Genomic DNA, 27470 nt, shown 5'->3' with positions numbered 1-27470 from the left:
AGAGCACGGGCTCTAGGCATGTGGCCTCAACAGTTGTGGCTAGCGGGCTCTAGAGCGCAGGCTCAGTACTTGTGGCACGTGGGCTTAGTTGCTCCTTGGCATGTGGGATCTTCCCAGACCAGGGACTGAACCTGTGTCTCCTGCATAGGCAAGTGGATTCTTAACCACTGCGCCGCCAGGAACATCCCTTCTCTTTCTCTTAAGTCCAATATCCTGCTTAGTTCTACTTTCAAAATATGTTCTGAGTCATAATACTTCCAAGCCAATATAATTTCTTGACAGGATTATTTCAATAGCCTTCTAATTAGTCTCCCTGCTTCTGCCCTTGATCCTCACTATCTGTTCTCTCTGACTATAGTCTGAATGATCCTCCTACTCTTCTGCTCAGAACCCTCTAAAGGTTTCCAATTTATTCAAAACATTGAGGCCCTACACAACCTGGCCCCCTGTTCTTTCTTTGATCTTTGTCTTCTACCACTCCCTACTCCTTCACTCATTCCACTCCAGCTGCATTCTGAAGAACAATTACTCCTTGCTATTTTAAAATATATCACATGTGCTCCTACCACAGGGCTTCTGCACTTGCTGTTCCCTTGGTCTAGAATGTTTTCCTCCCAGATTGTTACAGTTAGAAGGTCTGTGCTCCAAAGTCATTGTTTCAGGAAGGATTCCTGTCTACCCTACAGAAAATAATACTATCCCAAACACACTCCAAAGTTATACCACTAACCCCCGTCCTACTTTACTTTTTTTTTCCTGCTTTACTTTTATTCCATTGTTCTTACACTTTCTGATTTTTTTTTTTTTTTTTTACTGTTTTTTGTCATCTCCTCTTACTCAAATGTAAGTCCCACGAAAGCAGGAATTTAACCTTGTCCATGATGTATTCCCAAGGGCCTGGAACAAATGACTGGAATATCACAGATACTCAATATGTAGTTGTTGAATAAATGACAGATCACGGATGAATTGCTAAGAGGAAAATATTCACATGGCTTTTATGTCATTCATGCCAAGAGATTCGTTTTTACATCAAAGACTATACAATTAAGAAGGGATTATAATACCCTGAACTAGAGGAGGATACCACAGATACTGACTTAACAAAATTCTTTGCTTGAATGACATTTAAATGATAATGTCTAGAGAATTCTCTGGTGATCCAGTGGTTAGGACTTGGTGCTCTCCCTGCCAGGGGGCTGGATTCTTTCTCTGGTTGGGAAACTAAGATCTGGCAAGTCGCATGGAGTGGCCGAAAAAGAAAAAAAAAGAAAAAAAGGACAATTTCTAGAGTATTGTATCTTCATTTGGTAGAACTCAGAACATTGTTTTGCAAGTGGCCTATTAAGAGGCATGTTGTGAAAAGCACCATGGCACAGAGAAAGGCAACAAAGTACAGTTATAGTACTTCTCTCTTGGAACCGTAATGCTTGCATTCAAATCTTGGCTTTGCCACTTCCTAGCTCTGTGTTGGGAAGATCACTTAAGCTTTCTGTGCCCTCATTTCCACATCTATAAAGGGAGAGAACAATACCTCACATGGTTTTTATGATGATTAATCAAATGAGTTATTATTTAGAAGTGCCTGGCATAAAGTAAGTCTATAAAATTTAGTTAAATAAAATACAGTAGTTCCCCCCTTATCTGGGAGGGATACATTCCAAGACGCCCCCCCCCCCCCCCCCCCCACTGGATACCTGAAACCGTGGACAGTACTATATATACTATTTTTTTTCCTATACGTATGTACCTTTGATAAAAGTTTAATTTATAAAGTAGACACAGTAAGAGATTAACAATAACTAATAACAGAATAGAACAATTATAATAAAAAGCTGTAAAAAAAGTTATGTGAATGTGGTCTTTCTCCTTAACTTTTCCAACTCTACTAGAAATGTGGCAGCAGCTGCTTCACTGGCAAACACAGCCTCTCCAGTAATTTTTCCATTTTTCAGTCCAAACCTGCTTCTGAATCTGTGTAGCCATCCTTACTTGCAGTATATGGCTTGGTGTCACTTGTTTCAGGGGATCCCCTACTGAAGTCTTCATATAGTCTCCATGCTTTTGGGTGGAACACACTGCCATCAATCACATGTTCTGTTCTTGTCGTCCACCCACAAATTTAATGCCTTTTCCATCTTAACTAAGCACTTACAATACAGATCTTAGCAACCTCAGCACACTATTGCTTTCTTTTCTCACTAAGAACATTCACTTTTTCACTTAAAGGAAGAACTTTATAGCTTATTTTTAGCATATTCAAATTGCCAGCATCTCTACTCTTGCACTTTAGGGCCTTTATTTATTTATTGAAAAGATTTTTTTTGATGTGGACCATTTTTAAAGTCTTTATTGAATTTGTTACAATATTGTTTCTGTTTTATGTTTTGGTTTTTTGGCCGCGAGGCATGTGAAATCTTAGCTCCCTAACTGGGGATCGAACCCATACCCCATGCACTGGAAGGCGAAGTCCCAACCACTGGACTGCCAGGGAAGCCCTGAGGGGCCATTATTAAGTAAAATAAGGGTTACTTGGACAGGAGCACTCCAATACCACAGGGGTCGATCTGTAACTGAGACAGCTACTAAGTGACTAATCGGTGGGATACACTGGACAAAGAGATGATTCATATCCCAAGCAGGAAGAGTGAGATTTCATTGCGCTACTCAGAATGGCCCACAATTTAAAACTTATGAACTGTTTATTTCTGAAATTTTCCATTTAATATTTTTTAACTGCAGTTGACTGTGGGTAACTGAAACTGCGTTAGGCGAAACCACAGATAAGCAGGGGACTACTGTAAACAAATGTGTTCAACAGGCAAATAACTTTGGGAAAGAGTGGGTTAAACAAGTGTCTCTATTGTAGGACTTCTGAGAGCCTTTAATTTTCCAACGTGCAATATAGATCTTTAAACAAATGTGATTTTATATAGTAATTTCCAAATGTGTTTGACTAGAAATCCTTGGAACTGGCTTTTCTGTGGGACAGTTATAAATACTTGAGGAAAAATAACAGAGAACTCTAATATTAGTGGATATCAAAATGCTGGAGCACAAGCCAATACAGACTTTTCAGGAACAAAGGTAGTTTTGTTTTCTATAAATTAGTCAGTCCAGCTCTGGCTTCTCAGAAATAAGCAGAGACAGCTACAACAAATATAATCACCAGTTAGAGACTGGCAAAACATGTACTTGATTTCTTTCTGACTTACCCAGAAAAACCAAATTCTTTTATTGCATTTGATAGCCAGTTAAGAGTTTCTGATTGATTCTTGGGATTCTTCTGTGAGAAAGCCATTGACATAACCTGGAACAGAAAAACAGACATACAAAAACCCCAAACAGATCTGTGTTTTCTCTATTATTTCTCACAGAAATATAGCTTGACATTAAGGCAGAAGTGGATCAAGCATGGTTTTCCCGATGCTAAAACAACAGCAAGGATGCCTTAGGAATGAAATATTTAACTTACACAAGAAAATGAGGTAAGAGACAATAGTATTAAAAGCATTCTCACAGTATTGTACATCAACTAATACTTCAATAAAATTTTTTTTTATAAGTATTCTAGACTGTTTACAACTTTTCATTAGTGGTCGCTCTGGAATATAATGTCTTAAGAGAAAATTACTTTCATTCTTAGTAGAATATTCCTAAGACAATTTTAATTACCAGGCAACAGTGTATTACTAAAGGTAAAAATAAAAATGCAGTATCAAAAATGGTTTTAATTGAGAAGAAAAGAACTAAAGTTTAACCAGTAACCTTAAATTAAAATTTGGGAAAAAAACTGGGAAAACCTGGGGAAAGAGAGCTCTGTGTCACCAACCTGTTCCGCTGTCCATGGTAACACACACACTTCAGCGATCGCTGTCAGGGCTTCTTTTGCATTGTTCCCACATTTCACATCTCCAATCTTGTCTACAAGACCATCTAAGACGATCTGAGCTGAAGTTTTAGAAAAATTTCCCTTCTGGGCGACCAAAGCAACTATGTGAAGCTTCATTTGCATCACCTGAACAAGTATCATAAAGTTATGATTAAACCAAAGACATTTGTGGGGGGGGGGGCCACCACGCAGCTTATGGGATCTTAGTTCCCTGAGCAGGGATTGAACCTGGGCCCTTGGCAGTGAAAGCGCCAAGTCCTAACCACTGGACTGCCAGGGAATTCCCCAAAGACATTTATTTATTTACTTATTTTTATAGCAGCTTGAAGATGTAACAACTGAGAACATGACCAAAATAAATCAAATTTTAAACCAAGAAACAAAATAATTCTTATCCCTTAATTGTTATCAATTAAAGTAGCTGACAGCTAAAACAGAAAAAACCAAACCACTCAATGTTTTATTAACAAGCAACATTACCACATGAAGTTTATGAATGGGAAAAATATAATTTCTATATTCTCCTTCTCTTATGGTTATTTGCATATAGTACTGAGTATACATCCTGAAATACATAATAAATGACCATACTAACTCAGAGTTCCTACTAGAGTTGCCCACAAAAAAAATTACAACCCTGATGTACATACACCTCCCTCCCCCACCGCCACAACTTGAGAGATTTATAGATTTTTAAGTGGAAGAATGGAAGGAACTGTGAAAAACAATTTAAAGATGTTACTGGGATGGTGGCAGATGTCTGGGACTTTAGACCCTTCTGATCATAAAATTTCCCTTTGTCCTGTTTGAATACTTAAATAACAAGTGCTGGCGAGGAAGTAGAGAAACTGGAACTCTCCTGCACTGCTAGTGCGAAGATAAAATGGTACAGCCACTTTTGAAAACAGTTTGGCAGTTCCTCAAAAAGTTAAACACAGAGTTACCGTAAGACCCAGCAATTCTACTTCTAGGTACATACATGTGTTCACACAAAAGCTTGTACGTGAACGTTCACTGCAGCACTATTCACAACAGCCCCAAAGCAGAAACAATGAAAATGCCCATCAACTTATGAATGGGTAGGGACTCGCCCAGCGGTTCAGTGGTTAAGACTCTGTGCTTCCAATTCAGGGGGCACGGGTTCGATCCCTGGTTGGGGAACTAAGATCCCACATGCCGCACGGCACAGCCAAAAAAACCCAACCAAACAAACAAAAAAACCAAAAAAACCTCCACAATTTATGAATGAGTAAACAAAATGCTGTGTAAGCACACAATGGAATACTGCTTAGCAATAAAAGACTATAGAGTTGATATATACTACAATATGGATGAAGCTTAAAAACACGCTAAGTAAAAGCCAGACACAAAAGGCCACATCATTCAATTTACATGAAATGTCCAGAAGTGATCCACAGAGAGAGAAAGTAGATTAATAGTTGCCGTGGACTGGGTGTGGGGACCTGGGGAGGAATAGAGTCACTGCTGATGGGTATGGGGTTTCTTTTCAGGGTGATGAAAATATTCTCATATATTGGTAGGAGTTGCAGAACGATGTGAACAGAGTAAAAACAGCTGCATTGTACCCTTTAAAACAGTTTTATACCCTCAGGAAAGTTGTTACAAAGAAAACAATATATAAAATGATCTCTTGTTATGGATCTAACATACAGAAGGGCATTAGCTCAACTCAGGTGTGCTTTTTTCACCTATCTGAGACGCTGCATAAGGGGAGGTTTTTTTGTTTTTGTTTTTCATAAATTTCTCTTGTTGCAGAGCATGGGCTCTAGGCGTGTGGGCTTCAGCAGTTGTGGCACATGGGCTCAATAGTTGTGGCTCACGGGCTCTAAAGCACAGGCTCAGCAGTTGTGGCACACGGGCTTAGCTGCTCTGAGTCACGTGGGATCTTCCTGGGGCAGGGTTCGAACCCGTGTCCCCTGCATTGGCAGGCGGATTCTTAACCACTGTGCCACCTAGGAAGCCCCATAAGGGGAGTTTTAAAGGTGGTGGTGTGAGGGGAAGAAGGCAGCACAAGAACCTTCTGGCACGGGAAGCCTCTGTGGAGCTGGATGGTATGGATGAGGTGCTATAACACAGTGCCAAGGGACAGTGTGCAAGGGAGCTAAGGATCCTAAAGAGAGAACAAGAGGTGGCAGAAGAGAAGTAAAAAAGAGACTAGCACGAAGCCAAAAATAAACCTGATAATTTCAAACTTTTGCTTCCCATCAGATCTATGCATGCCTAGAGGAGGAGACGAAAACTCTGTTCTCATTTTCCTTCGTGTATTACTTTCCTATACCTCCCTTTACACCTACTTTTTAGACTAGATAATGGTAGCACTCAATTTCATCTCTATTATCAGTTAATGAGTTAAACCGATTATGCAGTAATTTTTTATTGGCAATTTAAAGACTACATTTATTTTTCATCCAAAGAAATAAGAAAGCTATCTCATTGTTTATCCCTCCCTTGGATTAGAATATAGAGGCCTTCCAGGTCTAAATAATGAGAAAAATGCATACATATGAGTTAGCAAACAATATGTGTTTGTATATATATAAACTCCTAAATGCACAAAATAAGAGTTATGTGTTTAATCAAAATGCACACATTCCACTATTCATCTAAAATCAGATGACACATGGGCTGAGTGATTTTAAAAAAGAGAACAACAAGCTAAAAATCATTACCAAACTACACTCTAATACACCATAGGATGATGTAATGAAAATTACTTCAATAAAAGACATTCAATCTCTAATTAAAAAATACCTGAAAATTAGTTTCTTTCCATCCTGGTTTCTTGGCCAGCATCCTCACTAATGCCTGGCATGGCATTTCAGTTCGGTCCATGAGTTCAACAGCCTTGAAGCAAAACAAGATAGTAAGAGAGTTAAGGGATTAATGATTAGTTCCAAGGGAACAGTATATACCAAAATCAAGTAAGTGTTTACCTTTGAAGGAGGGAGGGGAATGGGAATGAGGTGGGTCACAGAGAGAGTTTATTCACTTTCTGTTATAATGCTTTGTTTCTTAAGTTGGATGTTTGGTATATGGTTGTTAGAGTGATACCACTGAAACTTTTTTTTTCACATTTCAGGAATTCACATATAATTGCCCCACGGAAAGTAACAGTAACAGTTTTAATTTGCCCAGTATATGGCAGAAATGGCTTATATGTATTTTGACTTATTAGATTTTCCTAAAAACATAGCAAAGTAGAATAGGTTAGAAGCATTTAAGTATAGATTTCAAAGAAGCACAACTCAGGTCTAAACGTGAGTGGCAGATGCAGGACGGGAAGCCAGATCTCCTGGCTCAAGTCTCAGCGTTCTTTTAGTTTCTCCACACCCCTCCTCATCAGAATCAGAGGGTGGGCAAAGATGAACCACTGTGCTCCTGCCCAACACAGATTTTTTTCTTAAAAGAAACTTCTCATACCAAGCGATAATGTCTATTCTTCTAAGAATCATGACAACAAAGAGGGAAACAGAGAAATGGATAAGGGGTGGTTTAAGTGACGAGAACTGTTTGCCTAGTAAGCTTAATACCATAATGTTAAAATTCATGTAAGCCGTATAATTCAGAATAAACCTAATTTTCTTGAGAAAGCACTAAGTTATGAGCTGATAGAAGCCACAGAAATCAGATGTTGAAAGATAAACATTACACAGCTAAAAAGCAAACAAAAACCCCACCTCATCTTTAGTTAACACCCCGCAAACATGTTCACTGGTTATAAGACACAGCAATTAGGACTAGTCCTCCATTTATCAATTCATTACTTCTCTATATTGTACTTTTCTTTCACATTCAACTCATCCTGTGCACCCACCTTTTGGAACTCTTCCATACAGGCCAGTCTTTCCTTCCAGTTACTGCTGTCTAGAAGCTGAATACAGGTAGCAGGAAGGACTGCTGAAGCTTTTTCTTCACATACTTCTATCTGTAAGGTACAAAACATTAATATTAATATTTGTTTAAGGAAACAGATGGCAAGAATGTAAGAATACCCCAGCCAAAACTACAAGAACACTCCCTTAAGTGTGTTTTAGTATCTGAGGATTCTATTATACTACTATAAAGGGGAAGTTTGTATAAGGCACAGATTCAATAAGCTAAAAAGATATTGGTTAACTATATGCTATAGAGCTCAGCGAAGAAAGAACTTGAATCTCCTCTTAGGCAATGACTTCATGCAGTTCTGAGTTTGAGGCATACTACATAATACTGACCGAGAGCTCAGGCTCCACTATTTCTTTAGTCTCCAACCCTTTCTTGTTCTTGGTTCCAGTGCTCCCTGTGCCTCCTAGTGCAGCTGGTTTCCCCTTCTTTGGTGGCCCACCAGGCTAAAAGCAAATAGAAACATATTAAACCACTTAAGGACTGAGAACAGTGGTTCTTAGACATTTTGTGGTTAGAGAGTCCTCAAAAATTTGATTAAAATGAGGGATCACTCAATCAACAACAACAAAAACCCATATTTTTTGTACCCACAGAATTTAGCAATTTTAAAGGCAGACAGACTTCCTGAAGATCATTCATGGGGAAATCTGCAGAAGCTGTATTAAGAACCTCTAATTCAAAATGAGCTAATGAGATAAAGGAAATAAAAGCAATGAACTGGATTTATACTACATTTACAGATTAATTTGACAATTAATGTTTGAGGCCTTTAAATGCCTCGATCTTTCCTACACTAGTAAAGGACAGTTTTTGAATTATAGCATTTACTCAGTATTTAACCACAATGCACTCCAATAACATAAGAATATATTATCACTCACTGTAGAACTATCTAATTTGTGAAGGAAAAGAGGTGTTATGCCAATTTTAGTGAGTGTTCTAGTTATGTTGAAGATGGCCATCTCACTGAATCTTTTTTATTGTTTTATTAGTTTTCCAGTTGACTTGCTTGGGTTTTCCAAGAAAATGATCACATAATTTATAAAAATGATATATTTAATCATGTCAAAGTATCCATCCATTTCTATATGGTTAAGAACTTTTATAAAGAAGATATGCTGAAATTTATTACATTCCTTTTCAATGTCTGAAATTAGATTTCCTTTGATCTATAAATTCAGTAATTTTTTCTAATATCAAACTATCCTTGCAATCCTGGAATAAACTTTAGTTGGTCATACTTTTTATTGTACCCACTGAATTCTATCTGCTAATATTCTGTTTAAATATCTTGATTTAAATTTATTTCACCCCAGTTTTGAAAGGGTACAAGAAAATAGCAGTTTATCCTAAGGTACACAGCCAAGGGCAGTAACATTAACATGGCAACAGACATCACAGTTCACATCACTCCTTCTACCTATTTTGGACACTTGTTAAACAATGCCCAAACCTGAAAAGAAAAGATCAAGTGACAGAGGACCAACTTAGTCTTGAACATCCAGACCTGTTCTGAAACCATTGTTATCTTGAATATACTCTGAGCTTTTAAGGTGGAGTTAGCAAAAGTAAGATGCTGGTTTTTAATCAAGTGGAAGCCTCTAACACTTGCCAGTTCACATTAGCAGCATGATTTTGTTGGTTTATAATAACTACCCCATAAAGAGAGATTTGTTTTCTGACTAAAAATAGAAAATTTTACACCTTTTGATATACCAGAACACCTCTTCTGGATTCTTTCTTGTATATAACAATACTCTGTTTAGAGAGGTACCTTAATTAACAAATCTACTTTTTTTTCTAAACACAGACATATATGTTTATTGGCTTAGTAGGTTTATTGGCTGATACTGTCCTACTCATTTTTTCAAAAGAACAAAAGCAGGTCCTCCCCCACCCCACCCACAGCTTATTTTGCGGAGAAGGAAAAGAATCCCATATAAGAGAAAGTTGGCTAGCATGGAAAGGTTCAGCAAGATAAGAAAAGGTCTTAAGGTGTTATGCCCAGGTCACTGTCCAGAGACGCAGGAGCTGGTGAGAAAGGAGAAACAAGCAGTCAACTCCTTGTACTAGAGTACTGAACAGACAGCATAATGTGAAAAAAGTACACAGACTCTGTAGCTAGAGATACCTGGGCTCAAATCCCAGTTCTGCAACTTTGGTCATTCAACAGATATATGCAGAGTTCCTGCTATATGCTGGAACCTCTTCTATGCACAAGGGGTCAAGCAGTGACAAGATCTCTATCCTTTAAAGTTTACAATACAGTGTGGGAAGACAATAAACAAACAAGTGAACAAGTGAATAAACAAACAAGTGAATTGTAAGACCATGTGCAGGACACTTAACCTTGCTGAGCTCTAGTTTCCTTTTCTGGAAAAACGGGGATCACAAAACATTATCTCAAGGGCTGTTATGATGACTGAATGAGATTATGTACGTAAAAGGCTTCATAAAGTGAAGTTCACTAGATATCAGTTCTCTTCTTCTAACTCCAGGCTGGGGTTCAGGGTGGGAAAGAGAATCAAACTTCTTGCATTTTCAGCAGATAACTTCATGCTTAAGAGAATCCAGTCCAGGAAAGGTGTTCACTGTAAGACTGCCATATTTGTCCTTGGGCATTTCCCCCTCTTCTACACTACAAGGTGAGGAGACTTTGACAGAATGAAGACTAGGGGCTGCAATTCCAGAGCATTATTAGCAAAATGACCGAGGTGATGTTATTAATGTTAAGTGCCTTGCCACACCATTTCATTATTTAATAATACTTTCTGATGCCTTAAAATGTACTTCTGTATCTTCATTACCATTTTTATCTCTATATAGGTTTCAGATACTCAAATGTACTGTTGGAATATGCCGTCTTCATTAAAAGATGCTGTGCTGTATTTTGAATGTTGTAATGAGTTCATCTCGCAAATAAAATCATATTGGAAAAACCACCATGAACCTGAGATTCGGACCCTACCTTACTAAATTCTAATTTTTAAACCATATTTTGCAAGTCATCTATTAACCTTAGTAGCAGGTGCCTTTTTCAAGGGTCCTGGTTTGGGTGCTGAAATGTCCTTTGTGTCCTTATCCCCTGCAGCCCCCGAAGCAGCAGCCCTTCCGGGAACAGGTTTGATTTCCTTCTTGTCAGCTGCAAGTCCAGCTTTCTTACCATGTACCAGCTCTACTTTTTCTGAACATTCTTTGATCTGGAGAATGAAATTGAGATAGACATCATTGAGCCCAACTTTGAAACACTGCCACTGTCATTTCTAAACTACAACTACATGAGAATTCAGAGACAAGTTTCCTTTCCAACAAAGAGAAATTATCCATATTTTCTTGGAAGTAGATATACATTAATGACATCTTACATTATAATTCTACGCAAATGAGAATTTACTAAACTTAGAACCACCACATTTTTGTAGGGAACAAACTTATGTTTACTGGGGGGAAAGGAGGGGAGGGATAAATACAGAGATTGGGATTGACATACACACTACTGTATATAAAACAGATAACTAATAAGGACCTACTGTATAGCACAGGGAACTCTACTCAGTACTCTGTAATGAACTATATGGGAAAAGAATCTAAAAAAGAATGGATGTACGTATATGTATAACTGATTCACTTTACAGCAGAAACACACAACACTAAATCAACTATACTCCAATAAAAATTAAAAACAATAACCACATTTTTGATGGACGATATTCATATTTAGAAAGGCAATTTTCCAAATATTAGAAACAAAATTAACTCAAAACATCATTTTTACCTCCTCTACATATTGGTCACTCAATTTTATTTTATTTTTTTATAATTTGAAAGATACTTCTACTCATCAAGAAATTCTGATCCAAAGGATACCTTAGACAAACCCACAATGCACAGAGAGAGGACTGCTATCTAATTTCATTACAACCCATTATTAACCTACCTTATCAAGCTTGAGTTTGTCTACATCAGCTAAGAATGGGTTTACTGCTTTCTCACCAACCACCTTCAAAGCGGTACCCAATGCTTCAAATGCAGCATCTCTGACTTCAGGAGCAGAATCATTGATGTGCTATAGTCCAGAAGTAAGCAAGATGATCTTAATACAAGGTACTTTAGGTATTACTGATTTTAATTCAGATTGATGGTTGTTGGATAAAGAATTTGCTTTTTACAATTCACAGAAGCCAAACTTAGCTTTCCTTTTGCCAATTAACAGTTGCTCTTCCTCTTACCCTCTATCTAAAATGCCTCACACTCAAATGACCTTCAAATACTCTAAATTGGATGTCTGTGCTTGACCAGATCCAACTGAGTATCAGTATATGGGCCAAATAAGAAATACAATCTTTAGTAGTTAGTGGAATTATAAAGCTAATTTGTGCTTTTCTTCAAGAATAGGAACACAAATAGTACAAGAATTTGGATTCAATTTTCAAAGCTGCAGAGGGTTTCTCCTCCAAAGACAATAACCTACCGTCCAAAAGTCAAGTAATCACTGTACACAATTAGTAGGTACAAAATATTCCCCCAAAGAGTCTATACCTTAAGTAGAGCAGCACAAAAGGGCTTTAGTAAGCTCTTTGGCAGGGTAGAAACAGTGCAGTGGCGGAAGCTTCTTGCAATAAAAAGAGATGTCTGCTGCTTGATGGTTGGATTTTTATTATCCATTACTGCTAAAACATCCTCACTGATGTTCTGTAGTGTGGTCTTTAGAAAGAAAATGTGGTCAATAAGCTTTTCTCAACTGTAAAGAACAATCAAAATATTACATTAACACACTTTAGACAAAACCACAAACCCAACTTACAGTAAGGAAGATTGCATCAATTGCCTCCTGCAGGGCTTGTACCACTTGAGGCTTCTTCTCTTTGAATTTCTCCAAAATGGTTGGTACAACCTTTAAAAGTGAATAGTTGAAACATATTCGGCAAAAAAAAAAAAAAAAAAAGAAGGAATGACCTACTGATACGTGCTACAACATGGATGAACTTTGAAAACATTATGCTAAGTGAAAGACGCCAGTCACAAAGGACCAAGTATATTTTTCCATTTGTACGAAACATCAAATCCACAGAAGCAGGAAGTATATTAGTGGTTGCCAGGAGCTAGGGGGAGGGGAGAACGGGGAGTGACTGCTAATGGATATAGGGTTTCTTTCTGGGGTGGTGAAAATGTTCTGGAATTAGATAATGGTGATGATAACACATCCTTATGAATATACTAAAACCATTGAATCAATACACTTGATACCATACACACACAGAGATATTATATACTAAGTAATGACTACTATAAAAATACTGATTATAATTTTACTCCAACTTGTGATTTACATGTCTAAGGGTTTTATAGACCCTTATTTTTATTTCCCTGGTAACAAGTTAGTCATGATTTATTTTTATTTGGCAGTGTCTTATTTTTTTCAGTTAACTTCTCTGAAATTATTTTTAATGCTATGAGTAAGCAAGCTCCAAATACCATAACTTAGTGAGGTTAGCTGTTTGCTTCACAATACAAAACTGACACATGACTACAGATGAGGAGACTCTCAAAGTCAATCTAGGGAATCAAGTTGATCAGGTGGCTAGCAAGTTAAACCCTAAAGTTGACTATGGTCAATTTTCAGGATGCTGAGCCAATCTAAGTAATACAGACGAGATTTAGAGGCCAAGGGACAGATGCCAGAATTAAAGAAAACATTGCAATTTGTTAAAACTGTTACCAAATTTGACTGCGTCCAAATTTACATTCAACAAATGCCTCTAGTCAGAGTTCCTTATAATAAGTTGATATATCACCAACAGTGTAACTTACATAAAATGTCTCATGTATATAAGTAAATTATTTTCTTAAATAGAAAAAACTATAAAATACATTTTATATATAAATCTCACTTCTGGTTTTATATTGCCTTTCCTACTCTCAGTTTTACTCTGTTCTGGTTATCAGAAGTTACATTCCATCCTGTTATACTGCATATAACAAGATATTAATAAGTAAATAAGTAATAAGCAAATCAACTCAACTAAATACTTTAGATCAAGTGCTGATTTTCTACATAAAGTTAGTGAATTTAGTTACAACTGACATGTTTATAAAATGTTGTCAGGAGTTATGTTCAGTATCAATAGAACTTAGTGAGATTTTCCCCATCAATATAAAGATCTATGCCAAAAAGCTGTTTTAAAGCAGAAAGCAAACTAGCCTGCCATTCTTGATAATGCTGTTGATTTGTATTGAAAAAGGAGTGTTACTTACATGTCCTGCGTATTGTCCGAATTTCTTCCTTAGCCCAACAGCCAGGCCAGTAAGACATTTTGCTGCCAGAGCCACCAACATGACATTGGTGTCTTTTCCAACAACCTACAAAGGGTGGAAAGAAAGAAAAACAAAAGAGTCACAGCCCCACAGAAGGGAACTGAGAACTCTGAAAGCTATTATGTAATGGATAGCCAACTTTGTTTCCTACAACCAAGGAAAGACTCTTCTTTGACAATATCAAATTTGGGAGTTTCCCTTCATTATGTTTAGTCTCCTATCTTAAAGTTCTACCAATAAAATATATATAAAACCACATCAAATCACTAACTCTCCACTGGTGGCAGTCTGGGCTGTCAGCATCGCACATCTGTGCATAAGGTGACTCTGATAATGGCTGAGAAGCTGGAGGCGTACTGACTTTGCTTGGGGGCAGGGAAAGCCAAAAGACAGTGTATCTCTGAAAGACACCACAGAGTAGCAACTCTAACATTTATACGCAAGAAGCACCAGTAGAAACTGCTATAGGTGCCTTCAAGCAGCTGATGGGATGTAAATTATTATACAGAGAATGGATAAATAACAAGGTCCTACTGTATAGCACAAGGAACTATACCATATTCAATATCCTGTGATAAACCATATGGAAAAGAGTATATAAAAAAAGTCTGTATGTGTATAACTGAGTCACACTGTAAAGCAACTATACGCCAATAAAAATTAAGAAAAAAATTTTTTTAAATTAGGTGCCATCATTTTATAGGTGCTTTATAATCCTTATTTCATTTAATTTTCACTCAAACTCTATAAAGCAGGTACTATTATTATTTCAATATTGTGAATTTCAAAAATTAACTAGAGATTAACATGCTCAAGGTCACAGAGCTAGTAGACGGTAGTGCTGTGATTCCAATCTAGGTTTGCTTTGACTCCAAAGTTTTTGTGCTCTTTACTAAAGCATATTCTCCCTCTAAACTCATGGCAAATTCATTTTCCTTATGAGGATGAGATCAAGGTCCTAATAAATATTCTGTTAAATCTGTAATTAGTATAAATCTATGGAGTAAAAATTCTATTCAGTTTTATATTGAACACATCATTGGCATTTGTAAACACCAGGGAAGCCCTCAGGTGTTATTTTACATGCTAGACTTTATATTTAGCATCTAAATGTGTATTCTAGAAATGGCCATCAAAAACATGCCAGGCCCGGGCTTCCCCGGTGGTGGAGTGGTTAAGAATTAACCTGCCAACGCAGGGGACATGAGTCCGATCCCTGGGCCGGGAAGATCCCACATGCCGCGGAGCAACTAAGCCCGTACATCACAACTAGAGAAAGCCCATGCGCAGCAACAAAGACCCAACGTAGCCATAAAAAAATAAATAAATAAATCTTAAAACAAACAAAAAAACAAAAAAATGCCAGGCTCCATTCCGAGAGATCTTAGTTCAATTAATCTGGGATGAGTTTTGGACATTAGTATTTTAATACAGCTCAGAAAGTGATTTTGTTATATTGCCCGAGTTACGGGCCATCATTCAATCCCCTCCCTAAGAGAAGACCACTAGAGCAATAACCAGTGGAAGTTGAACCTTAGACACTGATGATCCTAATGTAAAGTTTTGAGGAGGATCTTATGAACCTATTATAGTTCAGGATAAAGTAAAAGACTGAATGAACTTATCAGTGAGCAATGAACCAGGCATGTAGTACAATAGTCTGCCTTTTAACACTCATTGTCACACATCCCAGTTTGACTTAACAAGTTGTTCTTAATTGGGAAATGGGAGTAGGGGGGTACTTCCCTGGCGGTCTAGTGTTTAAGACTCTGTACTCCCAGTGTAGGGGGTGCAGGTTCAATCCCTGGTCAGGGAGCTAAGATTCTGCATGCTGTAGTGTGCAGCCAAAACAAACAAAAAACAATAACGAAATGGTAGTGGGGAAGATGGAAAAGTGTTTATTTTTAAGAAAAATAGTGTATGTGGGGGGGACTCCATTCTAGAGTAGAGGAAAAACTCAGCAACTCTGTTCTAGACCTGGGAAAGAAAGCTTTAAGCTCACAGTGTTAATTTAACCTAAATAATTGGAAATATTCTATAATTAAAAGTGTTGTCACTTCTCCCATAAATTTAGGCCTACAACATGATTTTAACTAATAATCAATTAGTATTTATCTTTAACTAGTAATGTAAGCCACTAAACAGTAATCAAAACAAAACCATTGTTGAAAAAACAAACCAAAACCTCTCCCAAAACCCATCATGATTGTGTTTAGGAAACTATGATGAATACAAGCAACGATTAAGGGGGAATGTGTAGAAAGATCAAGTGAAAAAAGGTTAATACTGCAGAGAAAAATCAATGGAGATTATATAATAAAACACCTTGAAAACCCACACCTTAAAGATTAAAAAATATATATATCAACCAACATCCATCGGTAATTGGCAAGGTCAAAGAAGCTATCTGAGGAGCAGGAGGGAGAGAGAAAAGGAATCATAAAAAACAGGAGAGCCACCAAAATATGCTAGGTAAGGTGACAATGCAAAAGAAGACAGTTTAAGAAATAATTTCAGAAAAAGAAGGAAAGGAAGGAAGGAAAGAAGGAAGGAAGAAAGAAAGAATGAATGAATTTCAGGAATATCATAAAGAATTTCAAAATGAACAGTTTTTTACTACTTGCATTAAGGGTAAATTAGGAAATTAGTAAGATTACTTGATAAAGACAATAGAGAGAAGAAACTATTTACAGAGGGAAGAGGGATGGGTCTACAAAGACCAGTGTTAAGTCAATATAATATGAATATGGGGGGGAGGGAAGGATTGGGAGTTTGGGATTAGTAGATGCAAGCTAGTATATATAGGACAGATAAACAACAAGGTCCTACTGTACAGCACAGGGAACTATATTCAACTTCCTGGGATAAACCATAATGGAAAAGAATATGAAAAAAGTATATAACTGAATCACTTTGCTGTACAGCAGAAATTAACACAACATTGTAAATCAACTATACTTCAATAAAATTTTAAAAAAACATGGACAGGGAAAGTTCTATATCATTCTATTAATAAATCTTCCTTTATACTTTAAAAAAAACCATGGATATGAAGTTCATTTGTGTCTACAAGTAATTAAAATCAAATAGAAAATATAAAAAACAAAATGTCATGTTTCATGTTAATGTATATTGACATTAACTTCTCATTATTTTAAATATTTTAGCCACAAAATTAAGTTTCTTACTTGCTTGTAGCCTTTGATTGATTACCCCCCCTCCACCATGTAAACTGGGAAGGAAGTGCCTCCTCCTAGCCTAAGATCTCACAGAAATCCACATCTACCCAAATATAAAAATCCATAATCTTCTCTGTATAGAATACAGTGAGAGCGTATATTCATAGTCACAATGCCAATGGAAATCACAGAAGTCTTCATTTGAAAAGCTAATATCCTAAGAAAATGCATGTAGAGAACATCAACTACTAACATTCCTGATCATTACATAAGGAAAAATAAAAGCTTTTATTAGAGCCATTGAGAATTCAGTGCAATGTATCATGTTTCCGTAAGATTCCTGATAAAAATTATATGCTAGAACTCACAAAAAACCTGAAGCTCTCTTCAAGACCACCAGAATCTCACATCCCCTTATAGCCTTCTACCCTTCCTCTTTCCTCCCAGGCGCCAGGTTGGTGAAATCTTTTCCGTAGGGAAAGTATGGAGGGTCAACAGTATTCACTGTACTATGCCTTTTTATACAAGGAACTTTGATTTTACTATAGGTGGGAGCACCTGGAACACCTCTCCCCCTCACCAGGGACATCACAGACGACTGCAGTCTTGCCTGGGCCTGTGGCTCTTCAAGACGGAAGACTGATGAACAATGATTTTGACAAATCATATATCTCCGTCTCCAAATCCTACTTGGAGGAAAGCAAACGAAGGCTAACTGTGAGAAAATACAGTCCATCTTCGTTATTCACGGATTTCATATTTGCAAATTCATCTACTCATTAAAATTAACTTATAAGCCCCAAATCAATAATCAAGGCACTTTCCTGGTCACTCACAGACAAGCACAAAGCTGGGAAAAATCTGTGTTGCTTAATGTGCACATTCCCAGCTGAGATGAACAATGCAACACTCTGCCTTCTTCTTTCAGCTCTCATACTATAAACAAGTATCTTTTTCATAGTCTATTTACTGCCATGGTTTTTTGCATTTTTGTGCTTTTGATTGGTGCTTTCATTGTTTAAAATGATCCCCAAGTGTAGTGCTGAAGTGCTGTCTGGTATTCCTACTTGCAAAAAGGCTGTGATGTCCCTTTTGGAGAAAATAAATGTGTTAGGCAGGCTTTGTTTCGGCACGAGTTACACTGCTGTTGGCTGTCAGTTCAACGTTAATGAATCAATAATATGTATTGAATAAGATGTCTTCAAACAGAATAAAATAAGGTTATGCATTGATCGGCTGATGAAAATGTGACCAGAGGGTAGCAGGATCTCAACCCTGTATCTTCCCTTGGCGTAGTGGTTCAGCATTTCCTAATTCAGTGTTTGTGGTGACTTTACAGAACATAACTACCACGAATAATTAGGATAACTCTTACATATACATATAATTAAAGAGTAAGCTCCTTCTCCCACCATGCTAATCCTCTATAATTTCAGGCTGAAGAAGCAAACAAAACATTTTCATCTTTGCTATATTCAAGAAGATGTCTTCAGAGTTTGTTCTTAAGCTCTATGACTATATCCACAAATGTCTGATCTATATTTTCAGATTTTATGAAAGGCCAGTACACATAAAAATATCCACCCCAGCACTCAACTTGTTTGGACCTAAGCAATACCAAAGGAGTATTTTCTAAAATACTTATTCCATATTCAGTACTTACCTGCTTTATAATTGACCACATATCCCCAGACCCTGTGCTTTACATGCTGATATAATATAGTGTGGTATCACTTGCTATCTAATGAAAAACACTTCATATTTAATATCTATCTGTCCCATTAAATAGAGCCAATTTAAAAAGCTCACTCTGCAGAATTACAAAACTAGAATATCTGGTTCTAGATCAGCAAGATTCTCTATTTCTTAATGTTTGTACAAGCTATCAAATAGCATGTTTAAAGTCAAAGCGATAATAAACAAAGACTGAAAACCAATCCCTCTAAACTAACCTAGGACAGTCATTTTAAATAACCCTTAAAAAAATGTATGCCTATAATTAAAAAACCATCAATAGTATTCCCTAAATGGCAATGCAACTGTGGTAAATAAGATTACTGATGAAGAAAAGCTCAATGGCTTGGTCTGCTGTTGGGATACCAATGCTGAAACGCCTCACATTTACCTTCTTCAAAGCCTTTACTAAATCTGCATAATCGCCTGCTTCCAGTTTGGGGTTTTTCACTAGTACTTCTACAGCTTCCAGGGCTTCTTTTCTTTCTTGCCATTTTTTTGCCTCCTACAAGACACAATATGAGTCACTTGTAGAACAGAACATAAGAGAGCAAAATAAAAGTGTATTTCTTGCATGCTACTAATTCAAAGATACACATTTTGTTTGTTTTCAGAAACTTTCTAAAGCTAGTTAGAAATCAAAGTTACAAAACTGTGTAGCCAATCAGAATGTTTTATTCCTATATATAAAATTTTATTCATATATTAAAAGTATTTTTGTAACATTTCATAACCCTAACATTCTACAATAAGTAAACAGAATGAAATGCCATAGACTTTTCCTTCTCATCTTCTGGGTAAACTTTAAGCAAGTGTTAAACAGAAAACATTAATAGAAAGCATTTCTAGCATATCTCACAGTGGCACATCTACGGAGAGAGGAATTTCCATATTGATAACAGTAGAAAGGCCAGAAAAGAACAAACATATGACCAACAACCAATACTGTTCTAATCCTGGATATCAGTTTTCCAGATTGTAGGTATAATGCTATTTTTTCTTTTTTGTTTTGTGGCCATAAAGTAGAATATGCTTCACTAGAATTCAAATACCCACTGTTGGAAAGAACTGGTTCCAACCCTGTTGGAAAGAAGATGACAAACCCATCAAGCTGGAGGAGATTCCAATTCAATTCAATTTATCAAATATTTATTTGTTAATCAGAAGACAACAGGATACTCAAGGAGCTGATAGCAGAGGTAGGAAGATCTTCAATAAATAACTATCAGGTCACGACCACTGTGACAGGAGAAGTACAAGCTGCTTGGGTAATACAAGAGGACTTAACCCAGTTTAGGCTGTCAGGTAAGAGCTCCTCCCAAAAATGAGGCTTGAGGTGGGACCTAGACGATGAAGAGATATTATGAGATAAATGGGGGTAGAAAAATTTTATAGGCAGAAAGAACAGCATATGTTAAGGCCCAAAGTTTAGGGGGGAAAAAGTTTGGTGCATTTGATTCCAGGAGAAATTCATATCACTGGAACATGGAGAGTGAGAGCAATTAGAGATGTGGCTAGAAGGTAAGCGGGGGCCTCAATGGTACCACAGATCACCTCAATGGCTACAGTGTGATTTCAGACATCATCTTAAAACTCACGGAAGCCACTGAAGGATTTTAATGAGGCAATAATATGGGAAGATTTCCATTTTGAAAAAATGACACCTCTAATTATATTGTGAAATATGATGGGAAGGAGGGAAGAGCAGACAGGGAGTCTTGTAAGAAGACTACTGCAGCATATAAGGCAAGAGCTGATGGTAGTAGCTTGGATAAGACTTTCTCAACTGCGGATAATTCTGTCTATTGGGGTACATTTGGCAAAGTCTGGAGACATTGTTGATTGTCATGACTTAGAGGAATGGTATTACTAATATCTGATTGGTAAAAGCCAGAGATGCTGCTAAACATCCTACAATGCACAAGACAATCCCCTAAAGAAATATCTAGCAAAAAATGTCAACAGTGCCAAGGTCAAGAATCCCTGGGGTGGGGGGTAAAAAAAGAGAAGTAACCCCAGGGTAGAGAAAGAAACCCTGGGGATGGAGAAAGGGGGATGAATTTGAGAGATATTTGAAGGTAAAAACTAGACAGACAATGAGAAAAAGATGTAAGTCAAGAATAATGTTCAGGTTTCTGGCAAGACGTGAAAAGAAGGACTAAGGTAGGTACATACAAAGTAGTATGGGAACAAAGAAGAAACAACTGACTCACTTTATTAGGGAAGATACGGGGTGAAAGAGAGTGCACCAGAAAAAGGGCTCAGTAGAGCATTCTCTAATTATATTCAAGTAATTATTTAAAATGAAATAAATGAAAGAAATTTACCACTACTTACAATTTTGTCATAAAAGTCTTTGGGAAGTTTGGAGAGTATTTCTACTGCTTCCAAAAGCTCATAAGCATCTATCTGTGGTACCTCATCACCATCATCACCACCTTCCAGGAGGAAAACAAAACAAAACATTAAAAATGGATGAAATGGGGACTTCCCTGGCGATCCAGTGGTTAAGACTCCGCCTTCCAATGTTGTGGCGCACAGGTTTGATTCCTAGTCGGGCAACTAAGATCTCGCGTGCCGCATGCTGTGGCCAAAAATTGAAAAAAAGTATGAAATGGTTTTACTTATCAAACACTTATCAGCTGTGCTTTCATACCCCTGATGAAATCTCTTTTTGTTTAAATTTATTTATTTATTGGCTGTATTGGGTTTTCATTGCTGCGCACAGGGTTTCTCTAGTTGCACTGAGCGAGGGCTACTCTTCGTTACAGTGCGCGTGCTTTTCATTGTGGTGGCTTCTCTTGTTGCAGAGCATGGGCTCTAGACGTGTGGGCTTCAGCAGTTGCGGCACATGGGCTCAACAGATGTGGCTTGTGGGCTCTAGAGTACAGGTCCAGTAGTTGTGGTGCACAGCCTTAGCTGCTCCAAGGCATGTGGGATCTTCCCGGATGAGGGATCGAACCTGTGTACCCTGCATTGGCAGACGGATTCTTAACCACTGTGCCACCAGGGAAGCCCCCTGATGAAATCTTGATACAGGAGGGATCAGAATTATTAACCCTACAACCTGTATTTTATTAAAATGGCAGTCTTATAAAATGCACCTCGTGAACACAGGTTCCTGTGATATGGCCAGTTCTCGCTAATTTGTATAGAAACCAGTGTTGGAAAGTGGCTTACCTCCCTCAGCATCTCCACCAGCTGACTGCTGCTGTTCCAATTTAGCTTCTAGTTCTTGCTGGGAACGCAAAAACCTACTTGGTTTAGGAGCACCTGTTGGCAGTTTGACCCATTCTTCTTCTAGTTCTTTCAACTGCAAATATCATAAAATATTTAAAAAACATATCTGTATCTTTGCCATTAGAGAACATATTTATATTTACTAAGAGATCAGAACCCAATTTCTTGTTTATGTGGCTCTAATAAGGCAAACAAGAAAAGAAATTTAAATTGTGTACATTTTGTAGTATAAGTCAAACCGACTTACATCTACTACACAGAAGATGTGTGACTAAATACTTAGAAGAATAAAATCCACCTTTTAAAGTCACTCATTATTTCATGAATTCACATATATTTGCATCAAATAGTGTCTCCAAAAACAACTGAAATTTAAAAAATAGAAAGCATGTTGTCTAAACAGATATTAAGTCCTGCCACACAATAGTATTATAAAAGGATCCTATAAACTGCTATAGATTTGGCAGTAACATACTGGGATCACTGAATGCATGTTATTTAACCTGAGAGGACAAAGTAATAGCAGGAACAGGTACACTCAGAAAAAACCGATTTCAAAATTAAGAATAAAAAATAATTATTTGTAAGGACAGAATATCAACAACAGTGACAGGAAGGAAATAGCTTCTTCATATTAACCTTATACAAAGACAACCAAAAAACTTTGTGCCTCACCTGGACAGAGTTTATATTTTGTAATGGGGGTCTCAGGGCATCTCGAATCCATCTATAAATCTCTATAGCAATTAGTTTGGCTTCATCTCGAACAGCCTTCTCACGAGACTCAAAGAGTTTTGGCAACACTTTGATAATTGGCTTCAGTAAGATGATTTTGGAACCAAATTCACTAGAAGTGAAAATTGGAAAAAAGCCTGTCACCATGCAGTATGCTTGGGTAAAGTGTTAGCTTGAATTCACTCGAACATCGGTCTATACCTATATATAACAGAGACATATAGGTTGAGTTTTTTAAGGAAGAAGAAAAAAGGAACTTATAACAACATCTGTAGTTAGATGTCATTCTTCCAAGAATATTATTTAATGTCCAGAGTCCAAAATAATACTACCATTTAAAAACTTTCTAGGTAACCAGTCTAGGAATTATTCAAATCTAAATGGACCAACACTTGCGTAACATCTTAAATATAAATGTATACATATAAAAAGTTTAAAATACAAAGAAATCAATTTGTAAATATTTTTATAAGTGAAATCTACTTTTAATAAGCTTTTATTAGCTCTTCTATGTAATTATGCAGATTCACTCCACTTGGTAGATCACTAACCCTGGCAGTGTCTTTCATTCCTGACTTGAGACTATCACACTGTAACTTCAGACAACTTAAATCTCTTTGCTTCAGTTTTCCATGGGGAAAACAGCTGCATTCTGGCATCTTTTAAAAAAGGCAGTACAGGGACTTCCCTGGTGGCACAGTGGTTAAGAATCCGCCTGACAATGCAGGGGACACGGGTTCAAGCCCTGCTCCAGGAAGATCCCACATGCCGCGGAGCAACTAAGCCGGTGTGTGGCAATTACTGAGCCTGTGCTCTAGAGCCCATGAGCCACAACTATTGAAGCCCACGCGCCTAGAGCCCATGCTCTGCAACAAAAGAAGCCACTGCAATGAGGAGCCCACACACCACAATGAAGAGTAACCCCCGCTTGCAGCAACTAGAGAAAGAATGCATGCAGCAACAAAGACCCAATGCAGCCAATAAATAAATAAAAGTAAATTTATTTTAAAAAGGCAGTATATTTAAAATTATATATCTGTCACATATCATATTTTTAAGTTCCTAACTTAAAAAAATATAGCTTTCTGATTCACTGCTAACATTTCTGAATGACAAATTCTGGAGCAAGAGAGATTCAGCTATGAAAGAACACTGACATTCTGTAGTAGGATCCATATATACTATTTATTATCTGATGTGCACAAATGCAACAAAATGTTTCAGTCATAGCTATGGACATACTCTAACAGGTTAAAGAAGGAGATGGAAAATACTTTCCCTAGAAAGTGATATTTAACAAAATGCCAGTTTGTGATATAGTTCAAATATAGCTATCACAGGCATGAAAATAAACTAGATGATCTTCAATATTTCCTTTAAAATCTTTTATTTTAATAGAAAATAAAACATTCTAACTTGGTTCAGCAAACCTTTAAGACTAAAGGAAAAATAAGAACTTTCAGTGATGATAAACTATTCTGTTTAGGAATGGCTGTCTGAAGAACCTAATATTTGGGATCTCTTAATCTTCCTTTACATTACTACTGTTTCACCTGATTTTTGTTTATTTGTTTCACTATCCTGGCCTAGTTCTGAAAGATATTTAAAAAACAAACAGATGGAGCAGGTCCAAATGGAAAACGGGCAACTTAACAACATAAAACCTAATCTTGATACTACACATATTACTGTGGGGGGGAAAAGAGTTCTAGAAGCTCGTTTTAGGGGCCGCAGAATATTTTTGGTCTCTTGAAGCGATCACTAACATAAGAGAGCTTGAGGAAGCTCTGGAAATGAGGACTAAACAGTTCCAGAAGGTCCCAGAGAGCTATCTAGGTATTTCTACTACAGATTTTGAGATGCCTTAGGACAAATAAAGAGCCATACAGGGATGCGACTAAACAACAACAACGTCTGTAAGAAGATGTAAAAGACAATACACACAACCTGTCCTTTCTCTACCCTTATTCTCCCAGTCAGCTTATAAATGAGATAGCCAGAGTTTATAGAATCCAGATTAGAAACTACTGATTTTTAAGGTAGAATATAGTATAATACATATTTTTATTAAGAAACCCATTACACCAAGGACAGAACAGATCTATTAAGACAAACACAGTCTTGATAATGCAGTCAATTCACTAAATTTCTAAAATGACAGCGTGAACACACTATTTACTACTCATAAAAATACATGTCTATTGTACTATAATAGGGTAGGAACGAGGAAAATTTTATCACAAAAGAATCTAAGGAAAAGTCAAATTTTATAAAAGAAACTTATGAATCAAGAAAAAGACAAAGTTTACAGACTTACACAGTGAAGACTGTTTAACAAAATTTAAGAATTTTGATACTTTCATGTAAGATAAATACCAAAGGAAGCATATTCTCCAAGAAGTAGGTCATACACAAAATCACAAGAGAGTTGAGTTGGGATGATCTTCATACCCACAGGTCACATATAGGATTTCACTAGAGCTGCTTTCTAAAGTATCTCATTTGGAATTTGCTTCTATTTTATTTTAAAAAGCACCTGAACTTTATTTTAAAAAGCACCTAAACAAAGGTTTGCTTTAGCCAACAAACTATCTTTAGCCAACATTTCAAAGTACATAAACTTATGCCTGAGGATTACAAGAGAAAAAGAGCTGCATGAATATCCTGAAGAGGGCTTTTCCACAAAAAAGTCAATTCATAATCTGAGAACAGGTCAGAAATATCCCCTCCTCATCTTCACTAGAAAGAGATTTAGGTAAAATAACTATGCAACACATTTAAAGGCTAAAATTACTGAATACAGTGTCACACTTGAATGGCTTTAGCTTTACCAGGTCACTTTTCTGGTTGGTTTGGTCTGCCAAGTCAAGCGCAACAGTTTCCATTTCTGTTTAAACCAGGAACCCAAACTCAATTGAGATATTCTAGTCAACAGAACTAAAGCAAAAAGGTTTTACCTTAAGGCTTTCCTCAGCGTCTCTATACAGGCCACTACGATCTTGGGGTTCTTATTGTCCAGGCCCTTCAGGAGCTCTTCTTGCACAGCCTCTCCTTTCTCAATCTCTATGTACATTAGACAAATCTCAATGCCTAGCTCCTTGGCTTTGGCTTTGGGTTGGTTGAACACTTTACTTACAACACCTGATACAACTTCTCCCGTGGTTCTGTAATATAGATTATAAACAACAACAACCATACACATAAAAACACCACTTTAATAGAAAGAGCTGGAAAAGGTCATGCAAAGTGGGGGAAACAAATACTTTTTCAGAAATGCTTGAAATAAAGCAAATGAGACTCTAAAACATTTATGTTCAAGAACATAAAAAGAAAACTTCTGCAAACCATAAAAGTTTAACACGTCACAACAGACAATGACACAGAACCATAATTTATATTTACACATATAGCAAATTTAAACAAGAAAGCAAAAATTTCTTGAAATCTCACTACCCAGAGAAATCTACTTTCAACTTTATAGTACCCATCCTTCTAGACCTTTCTATATGCATAGATAAATAGACACAGATACATTTTACAAAAATAAGATTAGAGAATTCTTGCTTTTTGGGAAAAATTTTAAAAGTCATTTTAAACACTTTTTAGGACAAGAGAATTTCTTCACAGAGGGAATGGATATATACCTTAAATAACAAAAGGCTGCTCCTGACTCCTTGGCAAGACTTTACAGTAGCTTTATTGCTTTGAATTCCTTCTAAATTAAATAAAACCTGTACTACTGGAAATTAGAGAAATTGAGTGGGTTGGAATTAAATGCAGAATTTGTCAAAAAAAATTTCTAGTTATCAGAAGAAAAATAAAATGAAAAAAGGAATGGTTTCACTGATGGCAAGGGAAACTCAGTGATGCTGGTTAACAAAACTGTCAAATTAATGACTGTCTTTCTTTGTATAAATTTTGAGGTGAGTCAAGTACAGTTGGCCCTCCATGTTGGTGGGTTCCTTACCCACAGGTTTCTCATCTGCAGATTCAACTAAACTCGGACCAAAAATATTTGGGAAAAAAAAATTTCAGAAAGTTCCAAAAAGCAAAACTTGAATTTGCCATGCAGCCAGCAACTATTTACACATCATTTACAATTGTAAGTACAATTATTCACATAGTATTTACATTGTGTTAGGTATTGAGAGTAACCTAGAGAAGATTTAAAGCATACAGGAGGATGTATGTAGGTTATATGCAAATACTAGGCCATTTTATGTAAGGGACTTGACCATCTGTAGATTTTGCTATCCTAGGGCGTGGGGGTGGGGACTTTTGCCCTGGAACCAATTCCCCTGCAGATACCTAGAGATGGCTGTATATATTTCTTGTGCAATTAGGTCAAGGGTCCCCATTTTTTTTTTTTTTTAATGAAGGGCTTCTTTCAATGACATAAGGACTAGCATTAGAAAAGACAGGTTTATCAGGTATGGGAGACTGAGGTGACTAGAAACCTCTGTCATCCA

At 36.9% G+C, this 27470-nt stretch overlaps 1 protein-coding gene across 5 annotated transcripts in view; it reads right to left on the bottom strand.

Annotated features, from left to right (window-relative positions):
* The window catches only part of CKAP5 (cytoskeleton associated protein 5), a 97356-nt gene that overhangs the window by 36507 nt on the left and 33379 nt on the right, over positions 1-27470 (bottom strand). For all 5 annotated transcript variants that reach the window (XM_057748171.1, XM_057748166.1, XM_057748169.1 and 2 more), the window contains exons 4-18: positions 25959-26165; positions 22942-23113; positions 22207-22339; positions 21364-21464; positions 19418-19531; positions 14054-14158; positions 12603-12692; positions 12338-12502; positions 11736-11864; positions 10816-10998; positions 8128-8241; positions 7728-7838; positions 6665-6757; positions 3833-4018; positions 3216-3310 (exon numbers count right to left, since the gene is read on the bottom strand). In XM_057748171.1, coding sequence (XP_057604154.1) covers positions 3216-3310; positions 3833-4018; positions 6665-6757; positions 7728-7838; positions 8128-8241; positions 10816-10998; positions 11736-11864; positions 12338-12502; positions 12603-12692; positions 14054-14158; positions 19418-19531; positions 21364-21464; positions 22207-22339; positions 22942-23113; positions 25959-26165 — 1998 coding nt within the window. The remainder of the gene's footprint in view (positions 1-3215; positions 3311-3832; positions 4019-6664; positions 6758-7727; positions 7839-8127; positions 8242-10815; positions 10999-11735; positions 11865-12337; positions 12503-12602; positions 12693-14053; positions 14159-19417; positions 19532-21363; positions 21465-22206; positions 22340-22941; positions 23114-25958; positions 26166-27470) is intronic.

The sequence above is a fragment of the Hippopotamus amphibius genome, chromosome 9 (assembly GCF_030028045.1).
Source record: "Hippopotamus amphibius kiboko isolate mHipAmp2 chromosome 9, mHipAmp2.hap2, whole genome shotgun sequence".
NCBI classification, from domain to species: Eukaryota; Metazoa; Chordata; class Mammalia; order Artiodactyla; family Hippopotamidae; genus Hippopotamus; species Hippopotamus amphibius.
The sequence above is the reverse complement of the archived record's forward strand: the minus strand, read 5'-3'. Positions and strand labels throughout refer to the sequence as shown.